Source organism: Cydia strobilella, chromosome 16 (genome assembly GCF_947568885.1).
Source record: "Cydia strobilella chromosome 16, ilCydStro3.1, whole genome shotgun sequence".
Taxonomy (NCBI): Eukaryota; Metazoa; Arthropoda; class Insecta; order Lepidoptera; family Tortricidae; genus Cydia; species Cydia strobilella.
The window spans coordinates 12,907,503-12,933,807 of NC_086056.1; the positions used below are offsets into that span (position 1 = coordinate 12,907,503).

Sequence of the window (26,305 nt, forward strand, 5' to 3'; positions counted from 1 at the left end):
ACCAAGCTAACCATAGACAAACTAGAGAAACTGCTAGAGAGGCGTCAATGGGCGTCGAGCTAGTCGCCCGAAATCGTTATTCGTAATCGTGTGTATAATCGAATCGAGAAATCTTTGGATTACATATTAAAATGAAATGAAAAACAATGGCGAAGCAATGCTTCGTTCCTACGCTTCGTTCGCACTGGTTGAATTATGTGATGTATGTTTAACTGAAAACAGACTGGTTATTTTTAGTTTTTACAGTTGTTTAAGGACATTATCGTGCAATAATCGAACTCAATAAAAATCGATTCGTTAGCTAGCTCTGGCTTAAAATAAAAAATATTTGTACCTATTCAAAATAAAACAAATTTTCTATGACATTTTTTAAAACATTGTCATAACATTGAGGGTCACAGAAAATCGAATTAAATTTATAATTCTATATTTTTATTGGACGAAAAATGAATATCCTCGCTCGAATGCGGATTATTCCACGGGTAAGTAATTCAAATAATTTATCAAATAATAGTTGCAACGTTGCAACGAATAAATGATTTATAATGGTTCTGTTATCGATATATCAATGCAATGGCAATATACTAGCCGCATGCTAGTCCGTTCTCCACTCACGGCCCACTGACACTGACTCCACTGAGCGCGAAGCCGCGAAAATCGCGCGCGCGCGAAAACCGCGGATTGACACCTCATTCATCAAAATCGGTTCAGTAGTTTAGACGCTATGGTGGAACACTACGCTAACAAACTCATAAACCTACAATTTAGATAAGCCTGAACAATAAAAAGCAGTTGCACTAGTTTTGCCCTTTAATTAATTTGTTTTTATCATAAAAGTACAACTTACAGTTCGAGCGAGTCTGAGAAATAAGTATCTTTACCTACTTTTAAAAGGGCTTTTAGACTATAGGGGCCGTACGCGTTGGAGGGTCTGCCATCTTATGGCTTGAATCGGAAACATAAACTACATTGACATTTAACGCCAAAGCAAGCTACTGCTGCCCTCTACAGTTCACGTACGTTTTCTTGTGCCTTCTGCATTGTAGGGTCTGCCATCTTGTGGACTACACTGGAAGCTTAAACTTGACATTTACATTTCGCGCCAATAAGTTCATGCACGTTACCTAATTACGTATACTACTTCTCGGGCTCTTTTTCTCGTCGTTAGGGAGGTGTAAAAAGAGTTAAAGCTCTTAGGGAGTACAGGGAGGTGTAAGGAGAGGTAGTCGAAAAATAGGGCCTAGAGAAGCAATAGGTTTTGTAGTCTAAAACGCGTTTAACTACAAAACTTAATATTTATACCTATCCATAGCAATATTCTAAAATAGGTTTTTGTTTCAGTATGTCATGACCACCATGACTACCAAGCCCATGGCTCGTGCGATATCCACGACCCCCTACTTGCGAGAATCAGCGTCCCTTACAAAATTGAGAAAGTTACAAGCCGACTTTCAAGTAAGTGTACTAATCATCCCTACACATCATCATCATCACTACTATTGTTTCATCCACTCTCGTGATCCTTGGTAACTCGGCACTGACCTGACGATATCCCGGATAGTGGACTGCATAAACTCTGTAGTAGGTAGGTAGATATAGCCATACCTATAGGGAATTTCAAGAATGTCGGATATTGTAAAACACAAGCAAATGCGAGTGTTTTACAACAATAAGAGTTAGAATTAGAACTTGCCTTTGCACACTGATATCACCTAACGTTTTACCTAGTATGCAGTATACCTAAGTAGTAATCATTCCCTTTGCCAACGTGTTCCTCCAAAACGTCACGTGCCTGCCCTCTATCTAAGGCCAGGATTACACTTGTAAGTTTTACTTACGTAAGTAGGGACACAGCTATACTACAGAATGAGATATGAATATCGTTATCTCATTCTAGCAAATAGCTTTGTCCCTACTTACGTAAGTAAAACTTACAAGTGTAATCCTGGCCTAAGGATGGTATTCCATCTGTCCAATATCTTGGTCCAATGTGTATTTGCGTCTCACATTTTGCTTAATGAGAGAGTGAGACGCAATGCACATAGGACAGAGGTGTGGAATACCACCCTAATAGACCGCGAGCCACAAACAGATTTCCATGACCAATCGCCTCCCAGGCGATAACTCGTATAGTGGTTAACCGCTATGTATGATGAACCCCCGTGGACGTCAGCTGCCGCTCCGTTGGTGGGTTGAGGAATGGCAGCCACCGAAACACGTAAAAAAATTTAATAAATTCAGTCATCGCCTCCCGTTTGATACTATATCAGATGATAGTTTAGATGCTATTAGGAATAAAAAAAAACGTTAGCCGGTTGTATCGCGGTGGAAAGACCGTCAGCTGGTCACATGAATGTAAAAAAATATTTTTCAGTCATCGCCTCCCGATTGAAACTTTGTCATATTCATATGGTAGATTAGATGTTATTTTGAATATAAAAAAAAACGTTAACCGGTTGTGTCGCAGGGGAAAGACCGTCGAATTTATTTTTCCCAGTAGTTACTACTGGTAAAAGGTGGGAAAAATTTTCCAGTAGTTACAACTGCTAACAACTTGGTGGTAACGAGTGGGAATAACCCAACATATTGAGGTTTTTGATCAATCTGCATTTTCCATGAGGCAATCTTTTTGTCACAATAACTTGCATTCCTTCCCAAATACAAGCTAAATATTTTATTTAACTACTGTTTTCAGTGTGAGGACGGCAAACCAATCTGGCTGAAACGAGGCTTTACCGATAGACTTCTGTACACCTCTACCATCGTGGGCTGCGGCCTTGGGCTCTTTCTGGTCATCCTGACCATATACGATCATGCTAAACCTGAAAGCTGGAAGGTCAAGTGACCAATTTTATTATCCTTCTAAAATTCAATAGTAGTTTGTAGTTTTGTAGTCCCAATTTTTTTAAATTTTGTTGATTTTTTTTATTTGATAAAGTTTAGAGGTACTAGGGTAGATAGTTCCCTGTTCTTAAGTGGTACAATTTCAATTTCCCAGTATGTCCTACAACTTCAACTGGGTTACAGAAATGTATGGATTTCTGTATAATTTTGCACACTTGTTTGTGAAACATGTCATTTTAATTGTATCTTTATACAAAACAGAATAAAAACTATCTACCCACAATAATTAATAAATTGATATAAAAAAATCTACATTTATATAATAAAAAACTTTTCAAACTTATTTTTGTTAAATTATTAGTAAAATAAAACTTTTTTAACAATAAATATTTTATTTTGTAATTCATACTCTCTGGACGTGGATGTGGAACTTGCAGGAGGGCATGGACTGCACTTCGGCGGTGACAATGCTGTTTATGGACAGGTTTGCCAGACCGCCTCTTATCAGACCACATGTGTACGCCACATACTGCAAATAAATACATATTTTTTAGATACTTATTGAATATTATATTATATTTTTAATTTAAACACCATTTTAAATGCTTGTGTGCCAATTTACTGGACTATATATTTAGTTACCTGCTATATAAATATTAATCAAATGTTCAGCTTAGTTATCAAATAAGATTTATTTAATAATGGGGTTGGCAACTGCCAAAGGTTTGTATCCCAGTGCAAGTACTCCAACTATGTGTGTTATAAACGGGTCTCTATTGTTTCCCATATAGTTTTAAGTCATAATGTATTGTTTGTCCACATTTTCGTTAGTCATAATTTGGTTTTACTCAGAAACGCATAACTTTTCAGGATTGCCATAAAACAAACCTAACCTAACCTATCTATAGGATAACCCGAGGAAAATCCTGAAAAGTTCACGGTTTCAGAATTATGACTAATGATAATATGACAATCATTACATTATGACTTTCAATAATTATGTCAAACAAAGGGACCCCGTTATAAACGAATAGTAGGCAAATGTAACATCTTTGTAAACCCATAACCATGCAATATATTTCTGATTGATAGATTTGATGTAATATAATCTCAAAAATGAATTACTTACTCTGGGAGCATATTCCAAGTATTGTTGCCCATTTGAAAAGTTAGTTAGAAATCTAAACGCATTGTCTTGAAGCACATACACCCCTTGGTGGTTTGTGCGCAAATTATCAATTTGCTTCTTGTAAATGCAAGTCCAGAAATCTGTGCATACAAACTTCATGGTGTCCAGTTCATCTTTGAATCTCGACCACTCTCGGGTTAATCGCTCCATTACTTTATATCCAGCCGCAAATCCAATGTATTCCACAATAGATAAGTCTGCCTCCTGAAATGTAGTCGTAATATTTATATAGCACAGCTACCCTGGGTGTGGTGTAATACATTGTACAAGTTAAGGTTTACCTTCTTTTCAGAGTTATCTTTCGATTGCTCCATAGCATAATTTATTATTTCTGAATGAAGTAAGTCGAAAACAATGTCGTCAGCCATCGTTGAAGATTTCTAATGGTCGATACTAGTAAATCTTATTGTAATTTGGAAGTAGATCTATAATATTTTATTACATGTAATTATACATTTACTAGATACTGACTAAATAAACCAGGCTTTCTATGATTTAACTTTTATTTATTTATTTTTGTTCTATTTTATGAACCAAAATACCAAATGTCAAGTCTAAGCTGACAGACGATTTCTCAGATTTCTGACTAGGCTTGAGTCGGTCATGAACTAAGAACTGTTAAGAATGAAATCCCGTGAAGGACCGAAAGGAACTAAATCTTTTTGCACGCTCTTAATCGGTCTTTAGGTCCTTTAGTTCAGTGGGAGTGGAGAGCGCTTGACTGAGTGAAACGGTAAATGGATGGAACGAAACGGTTGGCACTGTCCCTGGCACGAGTGTGAACGAGATGAATGAACGACGTGACACTCCTAAGCCCGTAAAATACGAAGGAAAATCAAATATTTTTCATAAATCTGATATTTGTTTTTTTTTTGTATTGTTAAGGTGTTTTAATGTTTGATATCGACAAATCGTATTGTACAAGTTAAATTGTATTCAGTTACTAAATATTGGAAAAAATCCAATTCCCGGCTCTCAACAACCGAACTGAACTAAAGGAACTAAAAGACCGAACTAGTTCGTTTGACCGATTGACCGAGAGCGGAGCGCTCTCTGTAGTGACCGAGCAGGCACAAGCCTATTTCTGACTCTGACCTGACATTTACATTTTTTTTTCAGTGCTACCAGTGACATTAAAATGTCCCTATTTTTTTTCGATCGAGCACAATGAATAGAATAGGAATGTTATTGGTTCACTTTTTCACTTTAATTCTAATTGGAATAATATTATTTTATTATAAACAAAACATTTTTAGTTACAGAAATAAAACGATATTAAATATATTTATTTAAATATAAACTATGAAATATTACTGGCTTTATTCATTTAAACTTTATAATACCTAATATAATAATCAAATATTTATCCTTGACAATATTAACATTATTTAGAAATGCGTAATTTGCAAACTTGATTTTATTCCTCATGTTTTTAATAATTGCACAAATATGTATTATACAAACTAATCGTCGTGAAAAGAATGTGATAGTTATTCATTTCCACGTTATTTCAGTTATTTTCCATTGATATCATGCATATTTTAATCAAATTGTGTAAATATATCAAAAACTACTTTATGCACAAAAATGGTGATAAAGAGGCCTCATTTATGTATACAAGGCGACTTGTTATTGTAATAACGAAATGTTGATGTTCAACTGCAATATAACCGCTATTGCTATGACAATACAGTTCCTGTCACGAAATACCTACTACGTGTACCTTGCAACACTGCAATGTGGTAGGCTGTACAACCGTGTACAAGTACAAAACAAATATTATATAGATGGCGATATTGCAATATCGGTGTGTAGGTCTCCGACAAAAAAATTTGTGTATGGTGATTAAACTACATTAGAAGTTAAAATATTGTTTGTGTGTCTTATTGTAACTTCGATTTAGTCATCGGATCGGTGAAATTTCAACTGAAAGTGAACAACTAATTCGAAATGGATGTAAATATCATTTCGGAAAATAAAGATGGCGATTCGACGCGCCCCATCGCGCCAGAGGCGCCATCTATACTGGATGTGCCAAACCAGAAATTTGAAGGAACCAAGAAGAAAAGGCGACGCGGGAAGTCTAAAAGAAAAATCATGAAACCTTTTGTGAAGACTCCTTGGCAAGATGGAAGAAAGTACGATAATTCCAAAAGGAATTATCGGTTCAGGAAAATGGTTCTGGCGAACACTCATGCTCCTTTCAACAACAATCAGTTTTTAATGGAAATTCATAAACCAGAACCTGAAAATAATTTTCATGATCTGCAAACCCCATCAGCGCGCACCCGGGACTCAAGCTTCAGCGTAGATTCTGAGGATAATTACTTTTTTTCTCTACCAGAGGATGAGGAAGAATATTTAACAAAAGAATTTTCCAGTGTTTATGAGGATGCTCAAAGTGAACGTTTGTCAAATATGTCCAAGAGTGAACTGATCCAGGAATATCTTCTACTTGAAGCCAAATATGATAATCTTGTCAAGAGGAGTGATCGTCGACCCAAAGGAATGGAAGAAGACAAAGACACTACAGGTGAACTAGATAATTCACTTGATAAGGATGGTATGATGATTGAAAAAGACACTTCAGGGACTTCCATTGAATCTAATGTTACGGAAGAATGTTCCAGTGATTTGTTGCAACGCCTGAAGGAACAGGAGGAGCAGATTCGTGAACTTGAAGCGGCCAATGAGAAGCTTCGCAATGACAATGAGCATTTAAGACAGAGGACACAGAGCTCATCCAGTGAGGATTCCGAGAGTGATAGCTCTACCTCAGCAAGTGACAGCAGCTCCAGCCGGAGTACCAGTCCAGTTGAGGAACTGGCCACAGAAGTGGAGGTTAATGGATATGCATCCACAGAGGAGCCAGTGATGGTCAACGGAGTGAATGGAACGGCAGAAGCTGTCGAGCCCCAGCCCCTTGTGAATGGTTTTCATGACCCTAATGAACTGGAGCTTGATGAAGATCCATAAACTTTTTTCCTTACAATAAATTAGTTTTTATACTTTAAAAGTCTGTACATTATTTTAAAAGTATTTCAGTTTCATATTTTTTTTGTTTATACCTGGTTTTATAATTGTTCTTATTGGGAACAGTGTTATAATTTTATATATGTATGCATTTAGTAATTGCAGGTGTTTTACAAAAAAATCCTTTAAGATTGTTACACTGTAAGAATGTAATGGTGAGATCTCAAGTTATTAGGCTTAAACTAAATCTGTGATATCCTTTATGATGTGGATATTTTGTCAATGAAAAAAAGGTGAGATGATAGTGATATTTCCAATAGGTCTCACTTTTATGTTGGTACAGTGGATTGTATGTTAGATTTAAGGTTTAAAATGTATGTGAAGAGTTATAATTTATTAGCCATTTCGTGTAAGGGATATTTTATGATTATTGTTGGACTTCTTAGTAGTAGGTACCCATTTTTATTTCTTTCAACCAAATTGCATGTGTCAAGTAGATTGAGGTAAGCTATATATTATGCCACTGTTGTATTTTATGCTTAAACAGGGTTTTTTTTTAATGCCATCACAGTAAGTCTTAAGGGAGAGGAAGGCTATAGCTCAGTGAATGAAATAATGTTATATTTATGGGTTTTATTGATATAATAAATAGGTACAATGCTAGTTGGAGGGGAGTGAATGAATGTACCATGGAGTGGTGACTAGTTATTACTCTGATCTCTTGCAGTGAATGTATATTTTGGATTACAGGACTGGCTAATTGTTTGTATAGGATACCTTCCTGTCTCTTGGGCAATACCAACTTTTTAGTGATATTAAGTTACTAAAATAAAGTACTATACATGTAAATTAAATGACTTTTATTACAATACTTTACATTAATCGAATTTAAACTGTTGTGAGACATACTAACATTAAATCATTCATTCATTTTGTTGCGCGAGTGACTAAAACAAGTGTCTGTACCGTAAAATGATTTAATACTTTACATTATCCAACTAAGTCTTGGTATATATTATGAACATTAATAGCAAATAATACTCAATGTAATGAAATTATTGTGCTGCTTTAACATGTTAAGTGAAATAATAATGCAAAGTATAGAAATTTAATTATATGCTTAGCACGAGAGCTGATTTATCTTAGCATAGATAGATAAATGGACAGCACCGGCTACAGTGTAAAATTGTTTTTCTACTAATACAATTTAAATATATTGCAACATCCACTGTAACAAATTCTGGCATTTATTAAATGCAAATTCTTAAAATCAATTACAACATCATTCATTATCCTTTTTCTTTTTAACTTTTGGTTCTGGTGCATTTGGATTGACACCCTTGTAGAACTGTTTTAGCAAGGCCATGGCCTCATCTGCCATCAGGTCCCCAGTCAGTGTGTAGTTGTGTTCATAGTAATTACTAACATCTACTACAGTCTTTCCCCCGAACCTATCATTAGCACAACCATACACTACTTCCTTAACATGTAGGTCATTGAGAGCCGCTGCACACATTATACATGGCTCAACTGTTGCATACACAGTTATTTTACGAAATAATTCCTTATAATTTACGTTATTTGTTTTGCAGTAGTCAATTACAGTGTCTATACAGTTGATTTCAGCGTGTCTTGTAGGGTTCCGAGTCAAGTTCACGCAGTTTCTTGATTCTGCAACTATGTTTTCGCCATCTGTGAACACGCAACCAACGGGTACCTCCTGCGCGACAAGTGCTTCCTTTGCTAGCTCAAGGGCTCTTTTCATGAGATCGACCATTGCTTATTTTTCTGAGCCAGTATGTATGTGGTGACGTTTGATGTAGGGTTTTTATATAAGAAATCCAAGTATGTAACTAATACACTGGTCCAAAAGAATGGAAACACGTAGGTACGTCACTTCGTTACAATATTATATGCATGGAATGAAGATTAATATCTTACAAAATTACATTTTATTATCGTTTGGCTCATTCATATTCATTCGGCATGTTTCATGGAGATTGGAGTGACACTGACATGACAGAAACGGTATGTTCAGAAACCAAAATACATACAGCTAAGGAGCCTTAAATCAATCATTTTAAACTGAAATGTTTCACTAACTCAATTTGTATGTTATATATGTTTTATACTTATATTAAATAAGAATAAGTATGATTTTCTTCGTCTACACTATCGTTGTTTGTTTTAAGTATTTTATAACTTTGACCTTTATGAGTTATGAGCCTTTAGGGCCACCACCAAGCCACCACGCTGTAAGTAATTTTTCAGAAGTATCAGAACGTGCTAGCGCGAACATCGCACCCAAATCGCACTAAAAGCTCGCTCCAGACTACGCGGCGCGAACCCGCAAACGCGATTGACTGTGGAGTCGATTTCGCTGATTAGCGAACTGGATTCCACACTAGCGTTCGCGGCTTCGCGCCGCGATTCGCGCATGAGTGTGGAGGGAGGGCAAAGAGTAGTATAATATAGGGAGGGGTCCTAAAGAATATAAAGGCTGGCGTCCACTAAACTCGCCGAGGCGAATAGAATCGCAATAATTCGCCTTCTATACATTTAAAGCCTGACCAGGAATATATGATCATTGTCAAGAGGGCGCTATTATTCTCATTTATATGGCAACAGTTCAGTATAGTCTGAACAATGTGGATTGGCAACTCGTTTGACTTACATACTTTTATTTTTTGCCGTATAAGATTCATGTATTTTCTTTTCTTACGTATCACACATAGGTCAAAATCGTCTAATAGGCTATTTGACTAATTTTTGAAAATGGTTTTATTTATTGTTTATGACCTAATAATTACACTATATTGAAATTTCCGCGGAAATTTCCTATATTAAATATAAAAAAACAATGTTAAAGTTTATTTATTTTGAACGCGCCTTAAACGCTGTTTTTGTCAAGGGGCTAATCACGTGACACGTGTGACGTCACGCGCAAGTAAACTCAGTCAATGACCTTAGTTAATCTTATGGTTTATGTGCATTGAATTCATTATTTCACTGTAAAATGGTATATAGTGCCGCAATGTTCAAGTACGACTATAAAAAATCCAGACAAATCGTTTGTTTCCATTCCAACGAATCCCAAAAAAAGAAAAATGTATTTAAAACTAGTGCGAAGAGACCCAAAGAGCATTTTAGCTTAGCGCATATAAATGTTTTTATGTGTGAAGACCACTTCGATGTAAGTAATATTTAACTGTAAATAAATATGGTAATTAAAGCAGCGGATTTTGTTATTTAACGAAACAAGATCTAGGTATTTAATGTATTACTACATAACCTCATAACATAGCTCATTCAGCATTAGTAGGTAGCTAGTAGCATACTTTTTCTTTCAAACTAAAGTGCAGTATGGAGATATTGTGCTCGTCATCGTATTCTATATATATATATATATATATATAGCATATTCGTATCATCGAAATCGAAATGTTCGTAAATAAACAATTTCTACGTATACTCACACAGCTGTTTTTACATTTCTAAGTTCCGCAAAATAGTAATCCGGATTATCTTTAAAGAAAAGTGCAACCATTAATGCGTCTGCCTGGTAGGTTGCGCTATCAGCTTTCACATATTTCGGCTCCATTTTGAGATTCTTATGAATATTGTGCTACTAGATATACGGATAAATCGGAATATATCAGAAAACTGTGGAACAATAACTAAAATTAACTAAATACAAATAAAACAGTTAAAACACTCAAGGCAATCAAGAATTTTTACCCGCGTGTGACGTCATCCGAGCGTTGACCAATCACAGAGCGTTCACGTCCCTGATGAAATTTCAAAAAATATTAATTTTTCTATCGTTTATTTTCCAAAAAATAAACATAATTTACATTCAAATATAGTGAAATATACTTTATTATTTTATTGTCTTTCAGGATGACAGCAATTCGTTATATATTTTGAATGTTGTCAAATACCCTATTGCGTCTTCTTTTTTATTTTTGGTATGCTTTTCTTTGGCAGCATAAAACCTCAGGAGGTACAACCTTCTCTCGTAATCCGCGTAATCGATGCCTCCGATTTACCTAGAAATTAGTCGTAACATACCAGATGGTGTGACTACTATTATTAGCCAATAGCCACACCATCAGTTCAGCTCAACTCTATAGCTTTTTTAAAAAATTTCGTCTATCATGTTACTTCATTTGATTTGTAACAAATCAATCATCAAAATCATCAATCAATGTATTGCCTATATCCAAGATTGGACTGATTGGATCACCAAAAGGCCACCATGATGATGATGATGACGATGATGGTCATGTTACTAGGTAGGTATATGGTCCGTAACCTTACATAGGTTCTGCTACATTGTCAATTAACAAGATTAATCGTCTCCAAAACATAGTAAATATATTTCAAACTCATTTTTGTTACAGCAGTAACATAACACTACAGTAATATAATATTACATAACACTACAATAACTAAGTCGTAATAGCCAGACTATAATGACATTTTGATTTGTTTACCTGTCAGCTCTGATGTTAATTTGGAAATGTTTTGTAGCGAAATAGTTTAATTTCCCGAACTGCTCTTTTCCAGCAGTTTATTATTTACATTATTAACAATGTTCCGCTCCTGACTATGTATAGTTTTTGGCATTTTTGTCATTTATTATTTAATATTCAACACTTAAGCATTTTTCAAGTAAACCGCCACAATGACACTGACATCTGTGACAAATCCAATGAAATTCCGCAAGATGGCGCATGATCATATATTTCTGGTCAGGCTTTACTATGAATGGTAAATTCGATTCGATGCGCCGCGGCTCTTAGTCAATAGACGCAGTTTCATAGTAAATGTTGGTAAATGTATAGAAGGCGAATTATTGCGATCCGCCTTGGCAAGCCTAGTGGACGCCAGCCTTAATACTCACTAGGAGCATCGCACACACAGCAGAGCAATAGCAGAGTAGACGAAAATTCACAGAGCATATTTGAACGATAGAGAGGCAGATACTACTTAAATTTCCATGTTTCAGTAGGCCAAAAAATATAATAAATTTATAGTAAAGGGTCTAACACACCGTCGCACAATGACCATGGTGCGGTGCGATGGTGTGGTACACCATAACAGTAGGCTCTCGGCGACCGTTACGTACTAAACTAAAATTAGTGGCTGCGAGCTGTAGATCTCGCGATAAGCTTAAAAAATATGAAAATGAAAAATACATCGTTGAGTCATTATCACAGCGAACTCACAATGGTCGTAAGTGCCTGGCGCAGTGTCTTTTATGCCAACTTTCACCATATTGAACTTTTTCCGAAAAACGAAATGACAAAATCATTCTATAATTCTATCTAACTATCAAATCTGCTTACAAAATTTCACGAGAATCGGTTAAGAAATGCGACCTGCAGAGGAGAACATCCCAATATACAAAAGCATTTTTTTCCAAGCTGAAACGGAGTCCTCCGGCAGGGGAAGGTAAATAACAGCTCAAGTGAAGATTAATTTTTAGAGATTTTAATCTTACAAAGTACAATAGTAAATGAGATCACAAAATGGCAAATATAAATAATCATAAACATAATGGAAACATACTTCAAAAAATAATCTCTCATACAACACACTCAAGTCAAGTGAAGTGCAGAATTGTTATATTAATTATTGTAATAAACTTTTTATGCATTAAACAGACTTCTAATACAAGACACATTATTAATAATTCTTATTCATAGAGTTTCTTATAAAATTAAAATTACATAATCATTTTTTAAATTAATTAAACCCCTTTGTGACCTGGTTTTGATCAATTTGGGCACTACATGTTAATTCTTCATGTGTAATATTGCATTAGATTTAGATTCTTCAAGTATTCTACAGCCTTTTTGTCCCAGTCATTGTTGTTCACAGCTCTGGGGCTTGGATGAGGAATGTATAGTATCTGAAACAACAAGTAATGAAAATAGTTTAATTAATATGGCGGCTATGGCCACGGACTTCAATTGTTGAGCTATTAAGGTTTAAATTAGATAGCTTAATTATTGAACAATAGAATTCGCTTGAACTCTAAATGGCTCTCTGATTGTATAGTCAGCATTAGAAGAACATAAAGTAAACATTGTATGTAATATTATCTGTACAAGGGCTCTGTCTTTACAGCAGTTGAAATGTGACCACACCCCAGTCTTATAACAATAAATGCTTTTAGGACTGATATACACCAGATGCATATTCAAATAACAAAATATGTGTTTATCAACTTCATCTGCATCTTGTGTTGCCAGGCCTTATAGTTACAGTAGTTAATACGGTATGAAATGAATACCTGATAGGTTTTATGTGGACTGTGCATCTTCAAAGCTTTTTGGGCTCTGGTTTCACAAAATTTTCCAATGGCGACTATAGTTTTTACATCATACAGTTGCAGGACTTTAATGAAGATAGGATCACAGATATCAAATAGGGCTTGCATTTCTGAAACCTGAAAAGTAATATTTGTTATGACATGAAACATTTAATATTTTCTGTTTTCATTTAGGTACTAATGTTTTCAAGAGTAATGAAATCATTACTACTGAATACTGTACAGGTAATATATTTATTTATTTAAAAGGAATACCTACCCTAAAATCACCAGGAGTGAGATTGCAACCATTATTCTTCATCCATTGCTGGGGCAGGTAATTGTAGACAAAACTGGTTCTAAAAAAGTTCTCAGGAGTACCACAGATTTCCTTGAATAGTCCCCAAAATCTTTTCCCACTCACCTTAAAGTACACATAACTTTAATACATAAAAAAAAAATGTTTCAATTGAGAACTAAAAAAGAGAACAAATTCTGCTTACCTCAGTCCTAGTACACTCAAAACCTTGTACTGGGCGGTCTTTGATTTCTTTTTCAGGTTTATTGACTGGCCCTTGAATACCTAGCCAGTCTCTGACTGAACTGATTTCCCCAAATGGCACCTAAAATGAGGAATATTAACTAATTCACATAAAATTATGTCCTACCTGTGCCTGGCCTAATATCTGAATAATAAATTTGTCAACGTAATGCTATTTTTTTAAAGGCAGCTATTTTAATATTGAAAGCTTGATTAGACTAAGCGTATGCTGGACGCAGGCGACGCAGATCACGCAGCGCATCGCGGAGCAGATTTTGTAAAGTATAGAAAGTCCTTGCGCTGCACTCGCTGCAGTGTGTGTAGCTAAAGAACGTTCTATACTTTACAAAATCTGCTCTGCGCTGCGTGAACTGCGTCGCCTGCGTCCAGCATACGCTTAGCCTTATGGTTCTTATACATACTCCAGTCTGTGACATGCCCCATGGTCCAGGGTTCATTCCAAAGTACATTATATCCTTTTTCGTGTTACAGAACTTTTTGATATACATTTCAAAAGTTTCCCGCGCATATAACGTAGGATTGTAGATGCATTCTACAGATCTAGGCAATTTGAGTTGCTCCAATGAGAAATTTAAATCATCAACGAGTTCTAGGAACTCATCTCCTATATCCTCGGATGTCTTCTGAATTTCGTTATGAATAGAAAAAAAAGAAGACACTACTTCAGCTTCCATTGTTTATCTATATAACTTACACTTTACAGTGTAACTTAGTTCATTTTGCTACAGCTACAAAAAAATAACAAACAACAACAACACAAAACACAAATGTCCCAATCGCAACACAAATGCCATCTGCCAAGAAAGCAAGCTGCCGTGTCATAGCCGTGCCGCTTGTTTACTTTTTTTGACTTAGAACAAGCGTTCATAAACCTGAACGACTAATACGTGATTATTATGCACAATTGTGGAGCACTTGATATTCGCATCGCATCGTATTGTAGCCAAAGATGAAAAACCAAATTACTGGTAGACATGAGTAGTTCGCGAATGAAAGATTCAAATAAAATGAATCAAATGAAATGAAGTAGTTGACGTACTAATAGTACTTCACTTGATGTCACTAGTTCAGTTCGGACTCATTTAGTTCTTTACTTCAGAAGTTCAGTTTAAAAACCTTTTCATTCACTTGCTCATTAGCTTAAGGACCCTCCACACTCATGCACGAATCGCGGCGCGAAGCCGCGAACGCAAGTGTGGAGCCTAGTTCGCTGATTAGCGATTAGAGAGTGACAAACACGCCATGTTAAACCTTCGATTCATAAATTAATTTATTTAAGTTATTCATATTGAATCAAATTATCTATCGAATTCTTCATTCAACTCAATATATTCGCGAATGAGAGAAATGAAAACAGTACTTATGGATGGTATAGAAAGGATGCCAATCTCTTATGACAGAATTGTTGCAAAAGTTACCGCTTTCAGCTTTAAATAATAGTTCCTAATCTCGCCGGTGGCGCTAGTTAGGCTCTGGAACATGAGTATAACATGAACCATATAAGGCAACAAATAACCCGACCAAATTACGTAGGTTGTTTTTGGTAGTATTTCGGTGTATGGTGGCGCCGCCTAATTACTGTTTTTTGATGGACACTTTTCATTCATAGAGATTTGGCTCCTTTATATAGTTTCCATCACAGTACTGTTGACATAGATGGATCTGTTTAGCTACTGAACTAAACTGAACTAGTGATCTAAAAGAGTGAAGTACTTCACAGCGTACGAAAGATGCGTATCAATCTTTTCTTTTCAGTGACAGTGAGATAGTGACACATTTTGCGCATGAATTACTGGGATTGCATGTGTGGGTCCTTTTTGCTTTTCTAAAGTATGTTTTAAGGGCGATCTAGACGGTCGCTGACAAGCCTTCAGATCACTTCAGACCGTCTGATCTTGGTCTGACCTTGGTAATGTTTGTATGAAATTTTGTTGGAAACACTGTCTACACAGTCCGTCCAGACCAAGGCCACGCGGTCCAAGGGGCTTGTCGGCGACCGTCTAGCAAGGGCTTAATACGTATCATTAATTAAACTACTAAGGTCGCTCCAGACTACGCGGCGCGAATCCGTAAACGCGAGTGTGGAGTCGATTTCGCTGATTAGCGAACTAGACTCCACACTCGCGTTCCCGGCTTCGCGCCGCGATTCGCGCACGACTGTGGAGGGCCCTATAGACATTAGTTTTTAAAAATTTGAACGCATATTCATGTTTCAAAACACATAAATATGTATTATTATTTTTTACCTCCCCTGTTGTATATAATGTATAGTTTGTCAAACGACTGTCTCATTTCAAACATAGACAGAGAGAATCATACTATCTTTGTCTTACACTAGTACTAGCACCCAAAAGAAAAGGATGAGTATAGTTTTTTTTGTTTTTTATTTACTGACAAGATTTGCTTTACCAACTATATTTGCATAGTCGAGTAGAAAGATATGAAAATATAATGAATTTTTTTGATATTTTTGAAACAACTTTTTACTATCTAAACCTTTATGTTTTTTACGTATGAATTACAATTTTTTTACTGATGTCTGATTGAAGTGATTGTTTAACATTTTGGAACATTCATTCATATCTGTCACTGTCACTCAATAGTTGAATTAATTGCATTGCATAATAAACTCATAACAATAACATATAATATTTACTGACTTACTGAGACGCACGCATTGCATTCTGCATCTTCAGTTTAGTCTCGCTTCTCTCTTAGTCTCTTGACCTCGGACGGTTTCGAGTTCTCGGCTGTCCAGATTATAAATATCTTTAATTTTTAAAATGACTGAAACTTTATCTAGCGACTTAGTACGCAAAATTACTGAAAATGTGACTGTGCCGCTTGTGTTCCGAAATTTTATATCAGACTGGCCATTATGCCGGTGGGACATGGAAAAATGGTGTTCAGCTTTAGGGAATAAAGAAGTACCGTTTAGGTGTTTAAGGAAACATCTGGTGTCCGACGAGCCCTGCTGGGAGAGGAAATGTGAAGTGAAATCTATGACTTTTAAGGAATTCATCACCCAGTCTCCTACTAGTGAACAATGGATGTATTTCGATTATAAACATTTACCCCAGTGGTTCGACGAACACGCTGAGTTTCTTAAGGTAGGTATTATGTCCTGTATTCTTTTTAACCTCTGGCGTTTTAAATGGATACTAGCTTCCCGCCCCGGCTTCGCACGGGTGCAATGCCTTCCTCTTGAATCACTCTATTTAAAAAAACCGCATCAAAACCCGTTGCGTAGTTTTAAAGATCTAAGCATACATAGGGACAGACAGACAGCAGGAAGCGACTTTGTTTTATACTATGTGGTGATGACATTGAATGGAAGGCTAAGATCATAAAGTTAATAATACAGCTTAAGATCATAAACAAGTTTGTTGTGGAAAACGTATCATGTACCTACATTGTGTAAGCCCAGCATTGCCTTGCATAGCATTTTGAGTTATCCTTTAAGTATTATGATTTAATTAATAACAAAGCTTCCTTTATATTCTTCCTTCCTGCTTTTCTGTTATATGTTTGTTAGAAAAGGATAGTTAATTTTAACACAAGCTTTGTATTATATTTTGCATTTGAAAATGTAATTTGTAATTTTTTCAAGTCTGGTTATGTTTGTAGGAAGTATCCTGGCATAAGTTTGGCTACCCAGACAAGGGAGCAGCAGATTCAACCCTGTGGATTGGAAGCAGTGGGGCGCACACCCCGGCACACCAGGACACTTACGGATACAATATTGTAGCCCAACTGTATGGAAAGTAAGATATGTGAATATTAATATGGGAACAATTAATAGTCTAATAAGTATTTTTGAAATAATATTATCAACCACACTGTACATGCAAAAAGATAATTTACTATTTCTTAACTATACATATATTGATGATAAAATGTACAAGTCTTAGTTGCATTGAGGTTTACTAGCTTTAAATTGCAGAAAGCGCTGGATTCTCTTCCCCCCAGAGTCGGGAGGTATGAAGCCCACAAGAGTGCCCTACGAGGAGTCTAGTATCTACAGTGAACTAAATTTTTACTGCCCTAACAATATGGAAGCCTTTAATGGTATGTATGCAGTATGCAGACTATATAGTTTGATTTCCACCAGTAAGGAGCTCAAGTCTTCCCTCTTCTAAGCATCTGAGTCTCTCCATGAAAAAATTTAGGGTCCATACTTAACCCCTTCCTCCCAACCCTCATTGGGTTCAAACTTCTAAAGTATGCTAAATAAGCTTTAGCTGCATTAAAGATTTTGAAGATGACAATTTCTTATCTGTTAAACTAACTGTGCAAACAAATATATCTGAGGAAAAATAGTACATTACAATACAAGTGCGAAGAGTAAGAAATTCGCAGTGGCTGGCGATAAATTGAAACATGACCGATTTAAATCGACACGAGTTGCGAATTACCTTTTCGCATGTGTATTGTACAACGTTTTACAGTACATCTGGCCGTTTAAATTGTCGATATAGGTACGTATTGTGCTAGCTAATTACTGCACTAGGGCGGTAAAGTAGCACCATATGTACTGTAAAAAAACATACTTACCTACTACAAAAAAAAATAAGGACTGTCTATTATACTTACCGCAATACCAGCTGGCGACTGAGATCATAATGCTTTCTCCTTTACCCTTGTTGTTGACCAACCAAGAGTGAAAGAGATAGCATTACGACCTGACTCGCCACTTCGGTTTGCAGCAAGTATAATCCAAAACTATCTAACATGCTTTAAGTGTCCAAAGCCTCAAAAAAAACAGATAAAAAAAAAAATGCTGTAACTCTTGCCTAATGGGGGACCTTATGTCTTTACGTTAAGGCTTTGAATAGGTCAGTTAACAATGTGGATGGTACTGTAAATACACGAAAACTAAAGATGATTCACACTTTTGTTGCACTTATTTTATTCTATAAATGTTGTTAAATGACTATGACTAGTTAAACTGCTGTAAAAGGAACATTAAATTATGGATGACTTCATATCCAGTCATTCAGCCATGGGGCAGAATGTGCCCAAGGCCAGTTCTTACGTCACTCACAAGCTTTCGTATGTCTCACCTTTTTTATGACGCAAATTTGTGGCATATGAGGTCATTCTGAGGTAACGTTTTACTTCTTTCATGAATTTGTATTGTTTTAAGAGTTTCCTGAGTTGCCTATTTGCATAATGTTAATTTTAACTTGAATAGGCATTTTTGTACAAACAACATTACTGATAGAAGTTTCATACTAATTTCTACTAACTATTCCTACTCACTAGTGTATAATTTTTTGAGTTGTAAATCAGTTCCCGAAAACAGCTCTGATGATTTCGACAAAAATAAAATAAAATGTGTTTAGAAAGACGAGAAATAAATCTATAATCTTATTAGGTCCCAGTCATTTTTGCAGTTCGTAAATATTTTTTATTCCATTATAGTTTGAAATTCGAGTTTGTCCCTCCCTGCCCTCACTTCTTTTTCTCAAGTTATCATTATCACACACTCCCAGAAAATGTCGACGTCAATCTCCATTTGATATTGAACACCGTTTTATTTAGCTGCCTAAACTTATAATTGCAATATAAATACCTAATTGTTAAAAGTTTTATAATTGCAAGCCTGACGGCTATATTAGTATAGATTTTTCTCATGTGCTAATTGTATGTACACATTTGATTATTGCCCAGCGTTACAATTTTCACTGTTTTGTTATAGGCAAAGACCTATATAACTTCATATAAGATGAATAAAGTCTAATAAAAAAACGTGCCTCGCAAATCAAGAAATTTGATTCTCGCAGAGATGGCGCTACCACCAATACCAACCTTTGGCCTATTCTCGTTTAAATGGCGTTCAAGCTTTCGTTTGTTATTTAACAATTTTAACACATATCAGTGAAAAAACGGGTCAAAATCATATAAAAATAATAAATACACTTAAAAAAACATTTCTCTATACATATATACATTTTTTGATATTTTTATTTTTAGTTTTAATTGTGTGTCGATAGATGGCAGTAAATTTACTATGACAGTAGCAGTACCCCTCTATACATATATTCTCACTAGCTTTTGCCCGCGACTTCGTCTTGGTGGACTTAGTAACCCCAGCTAGAGTAAGAATAGCGCCTGGAGAAAGTCTTATAGCAATTATTCAATTTGAGCATATTATGCACACAAATTAGCAGACACTTCATTAATTATCTCAATTCCACCCCGCTTTTTACTTTCTTCAGGGATGATTTTCGGGATAAAAACTATCCTATGTCCTTCTCAGGGACTCAATCTATCTCTATGCCAAATTTCATCTAAATCGATTTAGCGGTTTAAGCGTGAAGAGGGAACAGACAGACAGACAGACAGACTTTCGCATTTATAATATTAGTATGGATGGATTGGTTATAGGGTTGAGTAGAGGCCGAACGGTGGAGCTGTGCGCGGGCGACGCGCTGGTCGTGCCGCGCGGTTGGTGGCACTACGTCCAGAACGTCGACAGTGTGAACATCACGCTCAACATGTGGCTGCCGCATGTGAGTTAAGAAGAAGTAGACGGGCCATATTTTCACTGCAATATTTGGCCGGCGGGTGTCTATTGTTTCCCATATAGTTTTAAGGCATAATGTATTGTTTGTTCACATTTTCGTTAGTCATAATTTAGTTTTTCTCAGAAACGCGTAACTTTTCAGGATTGCCATAAAACAAACCTAACTTAACCTGACCTATCTAAAGGATAACCTGAGGAAAATCCTGAAAAGTTAACGGTTTCAGAATGACGACTAAAGATAATATGACAATCCTTACATTGTGACTTTCAATAATTACGTCAAACAAAGGGACCCCGTGGCCGGCAACTATTGGTGTCTTTCTCTAACATGCGAGTAAAAGAGGGACACCAATAGTTGCCGGCCACATATTGCGATGAAAATATGGCTCGTTTAGAAGCCCCTTTATATTATAGGCTGCGGCTGCTTAAAACGCCGCCCGCGACCGACAGCGTGGCGTGACGTCACGACAGGCGACTGACAGCGTGCCGGCCGCGGGTGTCTAATAAGAGTGAGGGCCTACCGCGAATCACGTTCGACGTGTTGCCTCTTTGTCGCACTTGTAAATTCGTACGTAAGTGTGACAGGTAGGCAACACGTCGCACGTGGTTCGCGGTAGACCCTCTGGTCTGCTTGATCATACGCCGTTCTCGCCGGACGACTGCTATATGTATCGTACAAACGATAGTAGACCATGTCCTTAGTAGAAACAGATTATAATTGGTTTTAACACTATATTTATAGGTAACACGTATGACTTTAAAACTTAACACTAAGCTAATTAGTAATTACACAGGTTAAACTCACGTATTTACACGTCACTTGCGCGACATGTTCCTAGTCTCTAGTGCCTAGGTCTTCATTTTCAAGAAAATCATGCTTAAGATCAACATGGGTGTTGGTAGGCAAGAATAATTTTTAACCTTTCATAGTTTTTATTTGAAAATCGTGTTTTTTTAGAAACATTTCCCAATGATGGTTACTTTGACGGTAGCGACTTATTTTTGTAGTGATTGCAACAAATTTGATTTTGTTATTTACTTATAACAGTGGCGTAGCTAGGCGTGGGCGAATGGGGCCTTCGCCCACGGCCTTGCACTTAGGGGGGCCTCGCAAAACCAACCTTTTTATTACCTTGGGAAAACACATTGAAAAGGGCCTGGCAGATGTGTTTTTCGCCCACGGCTAGATTGGTTTACACTACGCCACTGTTTTAACTCACAGTTGTTTAATAATAAACAGAAAAGAGCGTATTTTAATCTTAAAGGCCGGCAACGCACTTACAACCCCTCTGGTGTTGCGGGTGTCCATGGGCGGCGGTAATCGCTTACCATCAGGTGATCCGTCTGCTCGTTTGCCTCCTATTTCATTAAAAAAAAACAAAGCGTCTCGTTACCAACAGTTACCTATGTTTTATTTAGGCCTCTTGGCTATAATTTAACAATCCATGCATCTATGGTCTCGAATAAGCTAGATGACAAATTTTCATTAATGGTATCAATCGATCAGGTTTATTTTTAGGATCAAATGTCTATATGGGACCCATTGCATTAAAGCAATACAAAAGTCAGAAATGATAGTCAAAGTCCGACAGTCGTACTTCACTCGCGAAACGCTCCTAACAAAACGATAAGTGAACGTGACGTCAAGTTCACTGAGAGCCCATTTTGAATGTATGAACAAAATAAGAAAATTGCGTTTTTGTCGGTGAAATATTGCGTTTATGTATATAGTTGCTCTACAATCTTTTTTTGGGTAAAATGTAAGAAATCGAATGGTACCCTTAATTTTTTCCTTTTTGGAAGTTGAAAAATTACTTACATTTTGAAACTTTCAAGTCCTGTATTTTTGTTTTCCATATATTATTTTAATATCTACATAATTGTGATAAATTACTCATTTGCTATCTATGTTACTAGATTTTGTTATAAAATTCAACATGGGTCATCATCCCTATTGTCTTCTACCTAGGGTTATCCCGGCCTTTGCCAGGGTCCGCTTTCCTACTAGCCTTTCTCCACTTTGCGCGATCCTGATGGGCGTCCTCTTGTGTGAGCCCGTTTACGCTCATATCGGCTTTCACGACATCGAGCCATCGCTTTTTTGGTCTGCCCTGGGGTCGGGGGCCGTCAAGGTCTAGGTTAAGGAATATGTTTCCTACGTAGTCAGCTGGCCTGACTGGCTGGATGGTCTCGAATTGTGTGGGATGAAAACCTGTTTGGCTATAAAACGTATTTGGTTTTCCTTTTCAGGAGAAAGACAATTCAACCCGAGTGTCGGAAGCCCTCACCAAGATAATGGTCGCCCAAGTGTGTAAAGACCTCCCCCAAGACACGGCGAAACTGCTTGTCAACCCTAACGAGGTGTGTATTGCACTCGAGAGAGCAATCAAACGTGTTTATTTTGTTGAAGTTTTCATATACTGTGACCACTATTTTATTGCTTTTGACTGTAGTTGGATATATATGTGGCATTACTCAAATATATCCTGCCTGTCGATTATAGCGTGTTATTTCGAGCTTATGCACTCTACCTTAAGGGTATTAACCTCTTGATCGCTAAAGACGTCAACCGACGCCCAATATCAACCTTTGTGCATTCCATCTATAGTTTAGGCCATGACTGTAGGTACATTTATGTATTACTAGCTTTTGCCCGCGACTTCGTCTGCTTAGAGTTAGTAATTTGGGTAGCTTATTTTTTATCCAATCTGCTTTTTATCGATTTCCCATACAAATCCCCCCCCCCCCTTTCACCCCCTTAAATAATGATTTCTGGGATAAAAACTACCCTATGTCCTTCCCCGGAATTCAAACTATCTCTATACCAAATTTCAACTAAATCGGTTCAGCGGTTTAAGCGTGAAGAGGTGGAGCGTGTACAGACAGACAGACACTTTCGCATTTATAATATTAATATGGATTTTAATTAAAGTTAAATCGTTGTAAAGGAACGTGTTCATAGCTATAAATATATTCGTTGTTTCTTAACCTAATGCTAATGACCAGTAAATTGTTATGTGGAACTACAATACGAGTATTAAAAATAGAGTTGGTACACCGCCAATTCGCTGCAGTTGCAAAATGCATTTTACCAGTCGCACAATTCAAAAAGGGCTTACTCTGTAACTGTGTCGCAACACTTGTCGCTGTTATTGAGTTTAATTCTTATATCAATGTCAAAACGAGTTTGACCTGCTGTAACTTTTCTCACTTTATCTAATTCTGTAACCTGTCTGGCAGTCCCAGAACACAAACAGTCATAATAAACATGTTACATATATTATGTTGTTGTATGTTGTCTTATGTTGTTCTATTCGAATTTAAAATATTTAAATTAATAACTTAACCTCATGGTCAGATCAGTGTTGAAACTCTCTAATAACGAAATTTTAATTATTATTTAAGTTTGAAACTATCGCGTGATTTAACATCATTTAATCCTGTGCTATAATAGGGGGTGTGTTATAATTGGTGTAGGGTTTACACAACAATTGTGACACACCCACAAAACAATTATAAAACAATTGGAAATTATTAATTGACTACTGGTCAAATAATTTATTTTAAATACAGTCAAATACCTTATTTAAGCTAAGGCTGATGATGGCTCTTCAACCTTTCTGCTAAGCAGCAGTGGTGATATTCCTGCAAAACTGGGACCAATGGGACGAGTGAATCATTTTGTAGCTTACCCTATCTGCTCTTAATGGTGTTTAATTTGACTGTATTTTAAAGAATGTCAGCCAGCAGGACGGTCTTTTTTTCGTTATTTTTTTTACTCTTAGCATTTCTGTTAGGAAGCTGCGTAAATTTGCGTTTTTTTGCAAGCTTTTATTTAACTTGCAATGTACCTATGTAAGTATGTATGTAACTATGTTTGTACGGGTCAAATCTTGCAAGTTAAATTTGACCCACTTCCCGGTTTCCGATGAAGCCGAAAATTTTGCATACATATGTAAGTCGGGTAACAATGCAATATTATGGTACCATCGAGCTGATCCGATGATGGAGACAGGAGGTGGCCATAGGAACTCTGTGATAAAACAACGCAACCTAATTGTGTTTGGGGTTTTTAGAATTGTCTCGATGAGTATTAGTTGCCTGTGTAAAGAAAAGTACAATCAACGATAAAAGCTTGTACCAAAAATGTTTTTTTTTTGCCAAAAACTTATAATTATTTAAATTTGCTTAATTTGTCACTAAAAGTTTTTTTATTTTATTTCCAGGATGACCTATCAGACACCCCTTTAGCAGTGCTATTTCTCCAACTAGAATCTGTGACCAAATCGTATCTGGACAGCCGTCGCAAGCTACGACGTATCAAGCGACAGCGCACTTGCGACGACGAAGCCAACCCGCCAGACATCGAAACCTTAGACTTACAAGCTGTACTTAAAGATCACAAGAACTTGGAGGTACCCCCTACTGTATCCGCTGAGGAACTTATAAACTTATTAAAAAGAAATGTAAGAGATTTTGCGAATACAGGAGTTTCTTTTGATGAGGATGAGATAGATGGGACGAGGAGTCTTTGTTTGACGAAGGCGATCATAGATGCGTTCAGCGATAATAATGTTATTGAGTTAGTGAAGCAGAATCTCTTTTCTCGACTGAAGTGATGACAAAGATTTCTTTCGGCTGTTTACTGATTGGAGAATACCTGTAAGTTGATTTTACTTTTAGTCACTTCGGGTACGTACTATGGAATTGTGACCGTGTGTTTCATATAAATGCAATTTTAGATGTTTATTTCTTAGTGACAACACTATATGTAGAAAAAAAATGAAAAAACCCTGGAGGGAAAGTACCTTAAACCTTAAGTTAGCTACATTCTTTTATTTTCAAAAAGAAACAAAACTTCATTCAAAGATATTTTTTTTATATTCGCTTGTCTCGCCCGGGAATCAAATAAACACCATCTATTTTTTAATGTTAATGGTAATAATAACATTTCTCCAAGACACATTAGGTCTTACACTCGTCTGTCGTACAAAATATCTTTATAAAAGCAAAAAAAAAATGAAAAATCTATGAATGCAGTTATTTTTAAATAAAAGAATGTTTCCTTACAATAAAAAAAATGAGCTAACAAAGGTTTTAAGGCACTCCACCCAGGGCGCATTTTTTCCACTTCATTAGTAATTCACAAAAAAATTGAAGAATAAAAATTTGTTTGTACGGGACCACCATGGTATGTCCTATAGGGTAATACAATTAATATATTTTTTGATTGAATCAAAACAGTAAGAGCTAGCGGGAATGAGCTCTGTCGGATGTCGGGACGACTTTTAATCGGGTGTCGGTGCCTCTGTTCACACTAGTCAGCTGTCGGGACGATTTTTAATCGGGTGTCGGTGCCTCTGTTCACACTAGTAGTAGGCCATGACCGTAAAGCTATTTATGCATGTAAAGTAGAGTTATTATATGTATACCTACTGGAATACGTATTTACCTGAAGGGGCCCACTGACTATCAGCCTGTCAGTTGTTTGGAACTGTCAAATTTTTGTTCTAACTGACAGACCGATATCGTCCGGCGGACTGATAGTTAGTGGGCCCCTTTATACAGCTTATATATACTACCTAAGCCAGGGGTACTCGCATTGTTGGTTTTCATTACGGAAACTTCTTGATTGGGGTAAAAGTAGGTACGTTAATAGTACCTATTTCTATTATTCGATTTAAATTGTAATTTCGATTTAAGTAAAAATTAAAATGGTCTGACTAAATTTAATTAATTGCCATAAAACCTCCCAGCTATAGTACTGCAAGTATGGCCCACAAGTGCAATTAGTAATTAAGTATCAGTATGTTCTTTTTGGTTATGTATATGAGTGTTTAATCCAATTTAAACTATACACATAACATTTTAACATATTAACTCAACTAA

At 36.4% G+C, this 26,305-nt stretch overlaps 6 protein-coding genes across 6 annotated transcripts; 3 read left to right on the forward strand and 3 right to left on the reverse strand.

The window, feature by feature from the left end:
• Nucleotides 1–1,327: 1,327 nt before the first annotated feature.
• LOC134748419 (uncharacterized) lies at nt 1,328–2,870 on the forward strand. Its single transcript, XM_063683204.1, has 2 exons — nt 1,328–1,455; nt 2,696–2,870. The coding sequence occupies exons 1-2, from the start codon at nt 1,348–1,350 to the stop codon at nt 2,843–2,845; spliced, it is 258 nt and encodes an 85-aa protein (XP_063539274.1). The 5' UTR covers nt 1,328–1,347; the 3' UTR covers nt 2,846–2,870.
• A 346-nt stretch (nt 2,871–3,216) lies between these two features.
• Nucleotides 3,217–4,788, reverse strand: LOC134748582 (trafficking protein particle complex subunit 6b). Its single transcript, XM_063683373.1, has 3 exons — nt 4,315–4,788; nt 3,974–4,237; nt 3,217–3,373 (listed from the first exon to the last, which is right to left on the reverse strand). Exons 1-3 carry the CDS (start codon nt 4,399–4,401, stop codon nt 3,248–3,250), a joined length of 477 nt encoding a protein of 158 aa, XP_063539443.1. The 5' UTR covers nt 4,402–4,788; the 3' UTR covers nt 3,217–3,247.
• A 1,018-nt stretch (nt 4,789–5,806) lies between these two features.
• LOC134748430 (protein HEXIM1) lies at nt 5,807–7,860 on the forward strand. Its single transcript, XM_063683214.1, has one exon. It carries the CDS (start codon nt 5,984–5,986, stop codon nt 7,007–7,009), a length of 1,026 nt encoding a protein of 341 aa, XP_063539284.1. The 5' UTR covers nt 5,807–5,983; the 3' UTR covers nt 7,010–7,860.
• Nucleotides 7,861–7,969: 109 nt separating this feature from the next.
• Nucleotides 7,970–9,006, reverse strand: LOC134748431 (tRNA-specific adenosine deaminase 2). Its single transcript, XM_063683215.1, has one exon. The coding sequence runs from the start codon at nt 8,781–8,783 to the stop codon at nt 8,289–8,291; it is 495 nt and encodes a 164-aa protein (XP_063539285.1). The 5' UTR covers nt 8,784–9,006; the 3' UTR covers nt 7,970–8,288.
• A 3,498-nt stretch (nt 9,007–12,504) lies between these two features.
• Nucleotides 12,505–14,840, reverse strand: LOC134748119 (single-strand selective monofunctional uracil DNA glycosylase). The gene is made up of 5 exons (XM_063682818.1): nt 14,289–14,840; nt 13,829–13,948; nt 13,606–13,749; nt 13,308–13,463; nt 12,505–12,923 (listed from the first exon to the last, which is right to left on the reverse strand). Exons 1-5 carry the CDS (start codon nt 14,559–14,561, stop codon nt 12,816–12,818), a joined length of 801 nt encoding a protein of 266 aa, XP_063538888.1. The 5' UTR covers nt 14,562–14,840; the 3' UTR covers nt 12,505–12,815.
• A 1,762-nt stretch (nt 14,841–16,602) lies between these two features.
• On the forward strand, nt 16,603–25,902 carry LOC134748619 (HSPB1-associated protein 1 homolog). Its single transcript, XM_063683417.1, has 6 exons — nt 16,603–16,997; nt 17,515–17,651; nt 17,831–17,955; nt 20,278–20,402; nt 22,667–22,777; nt 24,643–25,902. The coding sequence occupies exons 1-6, from the start codon at nt 16,671–16,673 to the stop codon at nt 25,033–25,035; spliced, it is 1,218 nt and encodes a 405-aa protein (XP_063539487.1). The 5' UTR covers nt 16,603–16,670; the 3' UTR covers nt 25,036–25,902.
• Nucleotides 25,903–26,305: the final 403 nt, after the last annotated feature.